We start from the raw sequence: 13,711 nt of genomic DNA, 5'->3' as shown, positions 1-13,711 counted from the left end.
CCTTGCCAACAGCATTCTTTTTTGCTTTTTACTGCCCTTGCCATTACTGCCTAGGTCCCATCGTGGTGGAGCTGGCACGCCAGCATCACACGCACTTCCTGGCAGACCCAGGACAGAACTAATGATCATTTGACTGTAATTAGCATTAAGAGTTCAATATCAACAGAGCCCATTCCATTTTGACTTTTCTGCTTTGAAAAAATAAATAAATAAAATGGAATTTAAAATACATAATTGCTTTAGTCATGAAGAGTAACAACATTAAGACCTGTTTTAACTGGACATTTCCGCACAAATACCATTATGCCCAGACAGTCTGTCTTGCGGCCCCAACCAAAGGTAAGACCCCAGAACCTAGTCTAACCGTAGTCTGAAGTTTGGGCCTAGAGCACAGGTTGCCTCTCCAACGTTGGAGGAACTGGATTTCCCCAAACATCCCCAGTTTTGCCATTTCTATGTACATCTAGTAACTTCTCCTTTTCCTTCAATGAGCCTGTGTGTCTTATGGACACAAAGATATTGGAAATGGAAATTTCATCTCCTTGTGGGAGTTTCCGTTGTAGTTCAGCAGGTTAAGAACCTGACTAGTATCCATGAGGATGTGGGTTCAATTCCTGGCCTCGCTCAATGGGTTATGGATCCAGCATTGCCGCAAGCTGCAGTGTATGTTGCAGATGTGGCTTGGATCCGGTGTTGCTGTGGCTGTGGCATACATAGTCTTCAGCTGCAGCTCTAACTCAGCCCCTAGCCTAGGAACTTCCATATGCCACAGGTGTGGCCCTTAAAAAAAATCCTTGTGTTTTAATTTACCTTTCCTTGATGATTAATGATGCTGAGCATCCCTCCACTTGCCTGTTGGCCACCTGTAGGTCTTTTTTGGAAAAAAAATGTTAGGTCCTCTGCCTATTTTTCAACCAGGTTGTCTGGGTTTTGTTGTTGTTGTTGTTAGGCTGCATGAATTCTTCATATATTTTGGATATTAATCCTTATCAGATAAATGGTTCACAAATATATGCTCTCATTCAGCAAGCTGCCTTTTCAGATTTATGATAGTCTCCCTGACTGCAAAGAGGTTTCTTGGTTTGATGTTGTCCTATTTGTTTATCTGGGATCTTGTCGCCCTTGCCTGGGCAGTCAGAAGCACAAAAACATCACTAAGACTGATGAAAGTGAGGGCACCACCTGTGTTTTCTTCTAGGCATTTCATAGTTTGAGGTGTTACATTTAGGTCTTTAATCCATTTTGAGGTAATGTTTATGTGTAGTGGTCTAGTTTCGTTCTTTTTTTTTTTTTTTTTTTTTTCTACAGCTGCACCTGCAGTTTATGGAAGTTACCAGGCCAGGGGTCGAATCAGAGCTGCAGCTGCTGGCCTATGCCACAGCCACAGCAACATCAAGTCCAAGCCACATCTGCAACCTATGCTTCAGCTTGTGGCAATGCCGGATCCTTAAGCCACTGAGCTAGACCAGGTATTGAACCCAAATCTTCACAGAGACAACATTGACCTTCTGAGCCACAACGGGAACTCCTAGTTTCATTATTTGCCTGTGGCTGTCCAGTTTCATGCCTGTCCAAATGGCTATCATCAAAGAGACCAGAAATAACAAATGTTGGAGAGAATGTAGAGAAAAGGGAACCATTGTTGGTGGGAATGTAAACTGGTGCAGCCACTATGGAAAACAGTATGGAGGCTCCTCAAAAAATTAAGAATAGAACTATCCTGTGATCCAGCTATTCCACTTCTAGGTATTTCTCCAAAGAACACAAAAACAGTAATCTAAAAAGACAACATGCTCCCCAAATGCTCACAGCAGCACTCTCTCCTTTTTTTTTTTTTTAGGGCGGCACCCATGGCATATGGAGGTTCCCAGGCTAGGGACTGAATTAGAGCTGTAGCCTCTGGCCTACACCACAGCCACAGCAATGCCAGATCTGAGCCATATCTGCAACCTACACCATAGCTCATGGCAATGCCAGATCCTTAGCCCACTGAGCAAGGCCAGGGATCAAACCTGCCTCCTCATAGATGCTAGTCACATTCGTTTCCGCTGAGCCACGATGGGAACTCCCATAGCAGCACTCTTCACAATAGCCAAGATATGGAAACAACCTAAGTGTCTGTCAACAGATGAATAGATTAAGATAGCAGTGTATGTATATATACATAGAATACTACTCAGCCATAAAAAAGGAACAAAATCCTGCCATTTTTGACGACATGGATAGACCTTGGGGGCATTATGCTAAGTGAAATAAGTCAGATGGAGAAAGACAAATACCATATGATTTCGCTCATACATGGAATCTAAAGACAAAACAAATAAAACAAAAATAAACTCATACATACAGTGATCAGATTAGGAGTTACCAAAGGGGAATGAGGTTGGGGGGAAGGTGAAGGGTCAAAGCATATGATGAAGGACCGTAACTAGACTCATGGTGGAATCTGTCGTGCATACAGATGCCAAATTATAATGCTGTGCCCCTGAAACTTATATAATGAAACAAATTGAAAATGTCTTGATCTACATAGGGAGAGAATCTGAAAGAGAATGGATGAGTGTACATGCATAACTGAATCACTTTGCTGTACAGCAGAAATTACTACAACATTGTAAATCAACTCTACTTCAATAACATTTTGAAAAATGAAATAGGAAAAAAATGTGTTGGTTGACCAGGAAATAAACTAGTAAAGGTGAAATGTATTTTATCATTAAAAATAAAATAAATTTTTTTTCTTTTGAGGACTGCACCTGCAGCATGTGGAAGTTCCCATGCAAGGGGTCAAATAGGAGCTGCAGCCACAGGCCTATGTCACAGCCATAGCCACACCAAATCTGACCACATATGAGACCCACACCGCAGGTTGTGGCACTGCCTGATCCTTAATGCCCTGAGGGAGGCAAGGGATCAAACCCGCATCCTCACAGACACTTCTGTCAGGTTCTAAACCCATTGAGCCACAATGGGAACTCCAAGATTTATTTCTTGAAAAAAGAGAAACTTTGTATTACTACTATGAAACCATGTATTACTGTGCTAGTTATAATTTTTTAATAAAGAATTTTTTTCTAGTAACTACATTACTGTATCCAGGCTTTGTTGACCATAGATGTCTATTTGGTTCCCTGTAGAACACTCTGGAAATACTGGGTTGGTCAATAGATTTTGGCTATGCCTTCCCCAGGCTGACAGTCACAAAATCCTCCACAGAGGCAGAGAAGACAAAATTTCCCTCTCTCCAACTGTATGCAGAGTTGGATGCAATCTGTGTTCCAAGAGCTCATGGAATTGAGTACTTAGTTCTTTGGGGCCAACCCCAGGAGGCAGGAACAATACAACTTATCTAAGAGGGGGAGTGAAAAACAGATGTTGCGGTCAAAGTGCCAATGGACCAATGGGTCCATTTCCTTGCAGGGTCAACCATCTCCAGTTTCAGCAAATATTGACTGAGCAGCTATTATGTACAAAGTCAGGCTGTTAGACATAACTCTCTCTCTCTCTCTTTCTCTCTCTCTCTCACACACACACACACACACCCTTTTTTTGGCCACCCCATGGCATATGGAATTCCTGGGCCAGGGATCAGATCCGAGCCACAGTTGTGAGCTACACTGCAGCTTTGACAACACCAGATCTTTAACCCACTGTGCCGGGCTGGGGATTGAACCTGTGTCCCAGCACTCCAGAAACACCATCCATCCCATTGTGCCACAGTGGGAATGCCTACTCATCCTACTGTATATGCATAGGCATCTGTATATGTTTGTGTATATATTTTTTACACATGGAAGAGGGTCCGAAAATCCTGAAAGGAAACATCCAACGGAGAGCTGTGATTATTGATGGGGATCAAGGATGGGAAAGTTATACAGGATGTAGCACTTGGAACTATGTCTAGTCACTTATGATTTTCATTCTTTATACACCTAAGATATGACTTCAAGGGGCATCTGCTGCCCCTGAAATCTGACAAAGGAAAATGATTTTAAAGATGTTTCCACATATTCACATATTCAACCCTGTGAAAGTGTTGTGGGTGACATTTCTTCAACTTGGGTCTAGGAATAGACATTTTAATGTTTTGTTTACACAGAGGGGCCCTGGCCCCTATTTAAAAGAGTGGACACAATCCTATTAAGAATAATGATCTTGGCTGGCTTACATATACGCTGCCCTTGGGGAGCTTAAACCTTAGTGATCACCAAGGTGTGTTTCAGGCAATTTTATTTTTTATTTATTTATTTATTTATTTTTTAATGGCCACAGCAGTGGCAGCATATGAAAGTTCCTAAGCCAGGGACTGAATCCAAGCCACAGCTGTGACCTGTGCCACAGCTGTGGCAACACAAGGTCCTTATTAACCCACTGCACTGGGACAGGGATCAAAACCCACACCTCCCCCCAAAGCAACCTGAGCCTCTACAGTCAGATCCTTAACCCACTGTGCCAGAGCAGGAACTCCTGCTTAAGGCAATTTTAATTTCCTCCACACTGAAGGTCCACTCAAGAGCCTCCTCTTCTGAGTCAAATATGCAGCCCCCTCTGAGACTCACTGGCTAGACCTCTTATTTTTGAGAAGTCATGAGGATCTATTTTCTAATCACTTCCCCTTCGTGGTGAAATAATTGAAACATTCCATTCCCTTCCAAAGTGAGAACAAGAGCTAAATTTAAATGCAATAGCTTAATGATGCATCTGCGATTCCAAGCAGCCAACAATCTATCAAAAAAAAAAAAGATCAGCCCATTCCAAATATAGGATAGAGTTGCACACATGCATATCACCCCTCTCTGTAGCTTTCAACCCCAGGACGACCAAAATTTTTTTAAAAAATCAAGTAATCAGCTCCCGAAATAACCTCTTGTTACGTCTAAGAGAACAGAGCAAGTTCTGGGTCCTCTAGGCCATGTAGAATAAATGAACTCAAAAAAATTATACACAAATAATAACCCACATCACTCAATGGAGACATATCCTCTTTGATAGTGTTCTTAATGACACAATTTGTCTGTGGAAGGCAGGCAAATAAATACTTATACTTGATATCCACTGAAGAAATGCATACTATGAGACTGCTGAGGATGAAAGATTAAGGGTTTGGAACATTATCCACGCATTTCCCCACCTCCAAGGACCCTGCCTTTACTAATTAAATGATGAGGGGAATTGGGCTCTACAGTGATGGGAAATGGACGGTTAGTGTAAATCCTGTATCTTAAACAGCTAAGTTTCATATACACTTTTTCTACCTCCTGGCATGGAAAATGAACACATAAAATAGAAATCACAGGACTGGGTGTGAATTTAAGTTTAAAGAACACATACTAGCTGGGCCCATTCCCACCACCACCATCACCACCACCCCATCATCACCATCACCCACACCATCATCAATATCACCACCACCACCACCACCACCATGACCACCACCATCATCATCACCACCACCACCTCTCTCATCAGTACCGCCATCACCATTGCCAATACCATCATCACCAACACCATCATCACCACCACCACCACCATCATCACCATCATCACCACCATCACCAAAACCGTCATCACCATCCCCTCTAACTCTACCATATCCACCATCGCCACCTCCATCATCACTGCTACCCTCACCATCATGTTTACTGGAGTCTAAAATTCCGACCCCTTTGTTTCTATCAGGGACAACTCCCAACGCCAAGCCCAGGCAGGAGCACCAAAGGTTCAGCAGTCCACCTTCCACTTCATGCTCAAGATGCTTGACTAACAACCATAGCAATGAGCACCCATCCAGGCACTTGCCTCATGCAAACCTTTGGCAGAAATAAGTAGCTATTATTCCTAGCCCCTCAAATCATCTCGTAATCACCCTGTATGAATTACTGCCCTGGGTTCAGACCAAGCCTCCATCCAGGAACCCTCAAACTGAACACCATGAAGGAATAAAGGAATGATCGAGCTAGCCCATATTTCTCTCCTGAATTCTAGACCTGGCCATCTAACTGCTGATTTCCTCCCCCAGCCCCCTGTGTTTAGGTGTTACTCAAACTCAAAAAAGAATTTCAGTCCCAAATTGAAGCTGAATCTTCCCCACAAATCTAATTCTCTTGCAACCTGTCTCATCATAGGAAATGGCACTTCCCTCTCCATTATGTTGTCCATGCCAAGATCTGGAGAGTCATGCTTAAGACCCTTCTCACCCCTCCTCCACTCTGATCCATCACAACTGGCAGGTACTACTGCCCAAGTTCATCTAGTATCTCCCCAATGGCCTTCATATCTACCACTAATACCCTGATCCAAGCCACCATGACCTCCCATTAGACTACACGGTGGCCTCCTAACTCTCCTTGCTCCCACACCTGTCTCCACTCAGAAATTGGAGTGATGTTTTTAGGAGGCAAATTTTGATCACATGTCATTTTCCTACATAAAACTGGTCATTACTGGTAGCTATTGCACTTAAGACTTAAAATCCATATTTTAACACAACCTCTGAGGTCCTGAAAGAGTTACTCCTCTCCACCTCTTCCCCATGTGTCCAGACATGCCCTTTTCACACATCAAACTCTTTCTTGCCTCAGGACCTCTGCACTGCCATGACCTCCATGACACCGCTATTTCCATGAGGGTACAGATATCATTGGCTTTGGTCACCGTTCTGGCTTTCCCAACTAGCTGATGTGCAGTTGGCTCTGATAAACTTGTCTTGAATAGACCCTTAAACAATGAGAGAATGACTGGATACAGGGGATAGAGCCTCAGGTGGAAGAAAGGACCACTCACTACAAAATTCCACTGCTGGGTTCCTGGACTCAGGACACGAAGTGGGAAATTTCCAAGCAGATCTTCCAAAGGTTGGATCCGATCAAATGTGTCTTCTGGACCCACAGGCTTCAGGTCTGATGGGACATTTCTAAACTGTAGAAAGAAGCATATAATCTTTAATCACAAAAAAGAACAGCTTGAAAGCTGGGTTTTCTGCCTCTTTTCACTTTCCTCTGTGCCTAAGATGCAGGCCATGCCAGGGAATCTGCTCCCATAGTCCTGAGAGCTAAGTAAGTGACATACTGGGACTTAACTCATGGTGTTCCCAGCCTGACACTTTCCATTCCTTTCACCTAAATGTCTTAGTGTAGAACAATGCAGAAATATGCACACACCCTGACAGTAAGTTTTCATGATTCTCTGAGTAAAATTTCACGTTGCCGAATATGACAAGAGAAATCGTGTGTATGTTGGTGGGGGTAATTATCCCTCTTTGTACAATTGTGATATGCCAGTGGCTGATGACAAGAGGGACAGAGCGGAGATCACAAGTCAACATCCAGGCTCACTCTATACATTTCCTTAATTACTTCAATATGACTGAGGCTAGTAGATTATGCCAAGTGTTACCATAGGTCAAATTAATTAATAAAAATCAATATAAAACAGAGGAGCATGTTGCATGTAACAAACTCTTGGGGAAATTCCCATCTTGCTGCCAAATATTCAGCCAAAAAAACCAGAAATTCCCATATTTCAGCAGACCTTCAGGTTGACATAAAACCATCAAAACATGAGGAGTTCTTTTACTTCTCTTATTTTAAAGAAAATGTCTTGAGGAGTTCCCATTGTGACTCAGAGGTAATGAACCTGACTAGTAACCATGAGAATGTGGGTTCAATCCCTGGCCTCATTCAGTGGGTTAAGGATCTGGCATTGCCATGAGCTGTGGTGTAGGTCACAGATGCACCTTGGATCCTGCTTTGCTGTGGCTGTGGGATAGCCTAGCAGCTGTAGTTCTGATTTGACCCCTAGCCTGGGAACTTCCATATGGCACCAGTGCGGCCCTAGAAAAAGAAAAAAGAAAAAAAGAAAATGTCTTTAAACTTCTTAGAATCACAGAACAAGACGATACGAAGAATTATGTTAGGTTTCGTCCAAAAGCTCAAGTGTCTGGGATTCAAAAATGGTTCCACTCGCATGGGTGAGTGGAAGAACCAACACAAAACTGGGCTTTCACCTGAAATTTGGAACTGAGAAAACAGCCTGCATGACCAAAATTCAGTTAATTTTAATACAGCAAACATCTTCTGAGTAGGTGAAGTTCCCAGTGGTTGTCAGACCCAAACATAAATAAGACTGTGTGCTTCCAGGACCCCCTTCCAGTCTGACAGCAGAGGCCGGAACATGCATGAGTAATTTGAATTCAAGCTAGACTTTAATAAGATTTAGAATGATGTGCAAAGGAGATATGAGGGGACGATGTCTAGACAGGAGATTGGAGGTTACTTCCTGGAGATAGTTAATGGCAGAGCTCAGGACACAGAGGCAGTAGGAACAGCTCACAGTTGTGGAGCGCCATATTTTAAAAAAGAGAGAAATTAACAGAGGGTGCCTGTGGAGACCCCACCCCAGCCCCGATGCATGACATAGGTAATTCAGCATTTTCCCATACCACCCTCAAACCAAGTAGGTGACTGGAAACATTATTGTGGTAGAAAACAAACATTCGAGAGCTAAGACCACCCCCCATATGGTGACATTGGGAATGTCCACAATAAGATGTTCCATTCCCTGCAGTTACCCTGGAGTGAGCCCACCACTGACAAACCCCACTGACATCCACTAAGCTTTCAAGATCTTGAGCCAAAATCAGCCAACTCAGCCATGAAAACACAGGGTAGTCTCTCCTCGCAGTCAAATGGGCCAAATGGAAAGTGAATCAAATCCCAGAGACCTTGCTGAGGGTCCCACCAGTGGAAGCACAACATCTGTGCTGCCCAACCCCCTTTCATGCAAATCCCCTGGAGACCTTCCAGTCACCCCACTTCCTGTGGCATCCCTCTAAGGGAAATGGCTAAGGATGACATAAAGCACAAGAAAACAGGAAACCATGATAACTTGCAAGATGTGCAAATATGTCCCTATTCAATATCAGAGGAAGAAAAATAAGTAGGACAAGAATTCCTAGCCTCTCGATGCATTTAGTGAATTTGGCAGGGGAGCTCTCTGCATAGATTAAGCAAATTCACCTCTTCTCTTCCTTCATCCTTCTGGGCTCTATGCTTCTGCATCTTTAACCACCTTCCAAGCTCTGCTCTCTGCCCCTATTCCCCAGCCCATTCCTAACAGAGGTTAAGTGGGTATAATATCTCTCCGTTTCACCATGCTGACTGGGGAGCTTGTTAATGATTATAAAGCATGAAAAACTCCTCTATATGCTTACATGTGAAGTATGATTATTATTAATTCAAAAAGTGGCCCAGCCAGATAATGCCTTTGAGGGGATGTGCGTAACCAACCCTAATGAGTCCGAAGTAAAATTGCATGTACAGCCTGACTCTCGCTCCATACAAAGTTTTAATTAACAGAGCTATTTGGGCAGATAGGGAGAGAAAAGCCATGATTTATTAATGCACAGTTTACGGCAGCTATCAAATGCCAAGCAACAGAATACACTGCCCACCTGCTCTGCCCTGGAAACATGTTCATCACAGAGTACAGAATAAATCCTTCTGCCCACAAGGGAAAACCCAGTTCTAGCTATTTAATGTTCAGAACACACTTTATCCATCTCATCTGTTCATTTACTTCAAGAACAAATAAATAGGAGGAAAAAAAGAGAAAGAGAGAATAGGGAGTTCCCGCTGTGGCACAATAGGATCAGTTGTGTCTCTGGAGCACTGGGATGCAGGTTCGATCCCTGGTCCAGCACAGTGGGTTAAGGATCTGGCATTGTCACAGCTGTAGTGGAGGTCACAACTGTGGCTTGGATCTGTTCCTTGGTCTAGGAACTCCATATGCCACGAGGCAGCCAAAAAAAAGAGAGAGAGAGAGAGAGAGAATAGAACCTTCTGGTCTAGAACTCGTCAGTATTACAGACAGCGCAAGCTTCCGGATGTTTACATACTATCTCAATAAATATTGTACTTACATGACATAAAAATGCTACAAGAACATTCACTCATTCTCTCTGTTACCTAAAACCATTATGGTGTTAAACTCGTCTCAGGAGCTGGGCTTCAAGAATTGGCAGATGCTGTCCCCAAATGGAATTCAAAACAGGTACAAATGTCCACCGGTGACCTCACAACTTGAAAGGTGCTGTTTGTAACACCAATTATGTGATGCTTACATGAGCAGGGCTAAATGGTTTCAAACAGAGCAGAGATTTCCTGAGAGAGTAAGGCTGCATTGACAAAAAATGAATGCTCAACTCGGCAGCAAGTTAAACTGCCACCTTTCATCCCAAGGGACAGCATACCATGCGTGTCTGCTCCCAATTTACCCACTGAACCGATCTTTGGTGCAGAGGACCCTTCCCACCCTGCAGCTGGCCCAGGGACAGATTAGGAAGTAAATGCATGCCAGGTAGCAACGGTGATTCAAGCCACAAGAACGACCCAAAGGCTTTGAAATCAGGAATGATCACCAACACTGAGGCTGCAAAAATCCCTCTGCCTGGGTGTCAGCACAGACCGGCAGTTCTCCAGTCTTGAGCCAGCCCGATCCAGGAGGTCGATTTTCTTGCCTCTGTGTCTAAGCCTCTGTGTCTAAGCCACATCTCATGAACCCATGAGACTCTTCTCCATCCCCCAAAGAGGATACTTACGAGATCCTGGGCATCACACGGACCAGCCTGACGCCCCCGCCCCTAGCCAGCACCGGCTTCCTGTCCCCTGTGGACACCAGCTCCTCTGAGCCTCCGATGTTTGTGCTCAGCATCAAACTGGAAGTCTATTTACTTATTCATGGACTGCCCGAGCCGGCCAGGAACTGCTTTGTGTCAGCTGAATAGGACAGTAATTCAATCTCCAAATGGGAACTGCTCGGCACATGGCATGTCTGTCATAATGAGTCACAAAGATAAAAAGAACACGGCTTTTTGGAGCCATGGGTGGAACGTGTGTTTTGACAATGACAAGCATTATGGGGACACCACTTTTTCTTCCTCCACCACTCCCCTCCAAAATGCATCCTCCTTGAGATGCAGGACAGGGAGGGAACTACAAGTAGGGATCGGGTCCTTGGGAGGGGGACGAGAAGTGTGTACATTCATTTGAGAGAGAGAGAAGGTGGAAATGTTTGGGAATAGGCAAGAAAAACTGAAAGGGTGATGAAGCCAGAGGAAAAAGAGTTTATCTATGTCAAAGTTTTCCATGATGGATGCTTTACATGCATTTCTTTAGTACTAGTGGGGGTCTCCAGCACCCAGAGATAACGGCATTAACTAAGTCATAAGATTCAGAGAACGGCCTGGCATTTAGAGCAGAGAAGACCCAAGTCAGATGATAGCATGAACAACTCCTAGTTGCCAGAGAGTCACAGCTGGGGGGATGGGGGGCGGGGGTTCACCTCTTAATTCTCACTCCCACTATTCTTCTTGCCTCCTGGTAATTTTTTCTTTTTTTTTTTTTTTGGTTTTTTTTTTTTGTTTTTAGGGCCTCACCTGCTGCATTTGGAAGTTGCCAGGCTAGGGGTCGAATCAGAGCTGCAACTGCACCATAGCCACAGCAACTTGGGATCCAAGTCTTGTCTGCAACCAACTGCAGCTTGTGGCAATGCTGGATCCTTAACCCAATGAGTAAGGCCAGGGATTGAACCCACATCCTTGCAGATACTAGTCGGGTTCTTAACTTGCTGAGCCACAGTGGAAATTCCAGCTATTGGTAATTTTTACTTGAGAATTTAAAACTTGAATTTTGTCTGATTTCTTTGCTTTGGGCACTTGAAGCCCTAATACCATCACCGCCCCCTTTCTCCTCTCTCCCACCCCCTCTATAAGCCCTTTCCTCTATTCATTTCCTTACCTACATAGCTTGGACTCTGCCTTCAAAACCACCCTCTGGCAGAGTGTCCATTGTGGCTCGGGGGGGGTTAAGAACCTGGCAGAGTATCCATGAGGATGTGGGTTCAATCCCTGGCCTTGTTAAGTGGTTTAAGGATCTGGTGTTGCCACAGCAGTGTCATGGGTTGCAGCTGTAGCTCTGATTCGATTCCTAGCCCAGAACCTCCATATGCCGAAGGTGCAGTCATAAAAAGAAGAAAAAAAAACTACCCTCTTGCCAAAGTATCCTAAGCTTTTTTTCCCACTATTCTTCAGTTATCACCCTGGCAACACCCCAACAACAGATTAACCAACTGGTTTAACCAACAGCCCACCTTCTCTAGACCTACTGCACAGGCTGCTAATGACCACTGTAGAAAACTCAAAACCCAGGGAGGCCCAGGCCCCAACTTACCTCTGTTCCCTCATGGACCATAACCTCCTTGGGGGTAGGAAGTATGCATATCATGTTCTGTGTGCTGCTCTAGGCATCCCACAGTGTCTGGCCAAAGAAGGTATTCAAACATTTGTTGAAATACCAACTGAATGAAGTCTTCAATTTCAGTGTTGTCTTGAAGTACGTATCAGTCAGAATGGGCTAGGTGATGCTGTGGTAACAAATAGCCCTCAAATATCAGTGGCTTCAAATGCCAGACGTTTAGTTCTCACTCGTGCTTTATGTCTATGGAGGGTCAGCTACTACTCTGCCCCACTTAGTCCTTATTCCAGGCCCAGACTGATGAATCAAGAAACAGAAAATCAAAAACAGGAAAGTATTTATAGTGGCATAAATGAGAGATTCCATACTCCATAGCCATTGGATTTCTGCCCTGAAATGTTTTGCTGAACTGAATCGTCACATTTTTACCCCCCTATTCCCTTCCTGTCTTCAGGTCTTGGCTCAGACACCACCCTTCCACAGAGACTGTCCCCTGATCATCCAGTCACATAGCAGCTATGCCCCCAACATCACCATTTTAAATTGTTTATCTTCTGTGGACCCATGAGAAGGTCAGGTCTCCGAGATCAGAGCCCTTATTCACTTCTCTTTGCACTGTGTTCCCCTGAGGCCAGTGCCTAGCACCTAATAAATGCAGAATAGCCCTATTACTGAATAAAAGGATGAATGGATAAAATAGCAGATTACACTGGAGAAAGCACAATATTTGAGTGTAGTTATAAAATTAGTGAGTTCAAGAAGCAGTCTCATTAAAGTGCAAGTCATATAATATACTAAGAGTAGCTGAATTAGAACAGAAGATTGGAGCCACATAGAAAGATTCCTGGAATTAATGAAGATGGAAGATTTGTCAAAGTATTCCCTGCATTGTTTGCTGGGAGAACAAGACTTACAGGACCAAATCAGAACCAACCCTAATAAATAACAGAATGAGATTGAGCTATAGATGCTTGGTGTCAAGAGTTCCTACTGTGGCTCAGGGGGTTAAGAATCTGACTGCAATAACTCAGGTCTCCGCAGGTACCCAGGTTCTGTCCCCAGCCTCACACAGTGGATTAAAGGATCCCACGTTGCCACAGCTGTGGCTCTGATTCAATTTCTGGCCTTCATTCAATCCCTGGCCTAGGAACTTCCAGAGGTCACAGGTGCAGTATCCAGTCTCTTGGGATAGACCATGATGGAATATAATATGAGAAAAAGAATATGTGTGTGTGTGTGTGTGTGTGACGTTGCTTACAGCAGAAATTGACACCACACTGTAAATCAACTATACTCTAATAAAAATTTTTTTAAATAAATAGGTAAATAATAAAAGGAAGAAGCAGCTTGGTGTAAATATCCTTTAGCTGCTCATGCATGTTTTCTTTTTTGTTATTCATCCAGCAATCTTCCCAACCTACACTTGGATGTCTTAGTGTACAGCTCATGAGAAAGGGAAG

At 43.8% G+C, this 13,711-nt stretch overlaps 1 protein-coding gene across 12 annotated transcripts in view; it reads right to left on the bottom strand.

Annotated features, from left to right (window-relative positions):
- The window catches only part of RIMBP2 (RIMS binding protein 2), a 327,445-nt gene that overhangs the window by 213,944 nt on the left and 99,790 nt on the right, over positions 1 to 13,711 (bottom strand). For 9 of the 12 annotated variants that reach the window (XM_021074265.1, XM_021074266.1, XM_021074263.1 and 6 more), the window contains one exon: positions 6,784 to 6,918. The exons of 1 other annotated variant lie outside the window; for it this stretch is intronic. In XM_021074265.1, coding sequence (XP_020929924.1) covers positions 6,784 to 6,918 — 135 coding nt within the window. Of the gene's footprint in view, positions 1 to 6,783; positions 6,919 to 10,597; positions 11,391 to 13,711 lie in introns of those variants that run through there. 2 more of the 12 variants (XM_021074269.1, XM_021074274.1) reach the window with 2 other exon arrangements.

The sequence above is a fragment of the Sus scrofa genome, chromosome 14, assembly GCF_000003025.6.
Source record: "Sus scrofa isolate TJ Tabasco breed Duroc chromosome 14, Sscrofa11.1, whole genome shotgun sequence".
NCBI lineage: Eukaryota > Metazoa > Chordata > Mammalia > Artiodactyla > Suidae > Sus > Sus scrofa.
The sequence above is the reverse complement of the archived record's forward strand: the minus strand, read 5'-3'. Positions and strand labels throughout refer to the sequence as shown.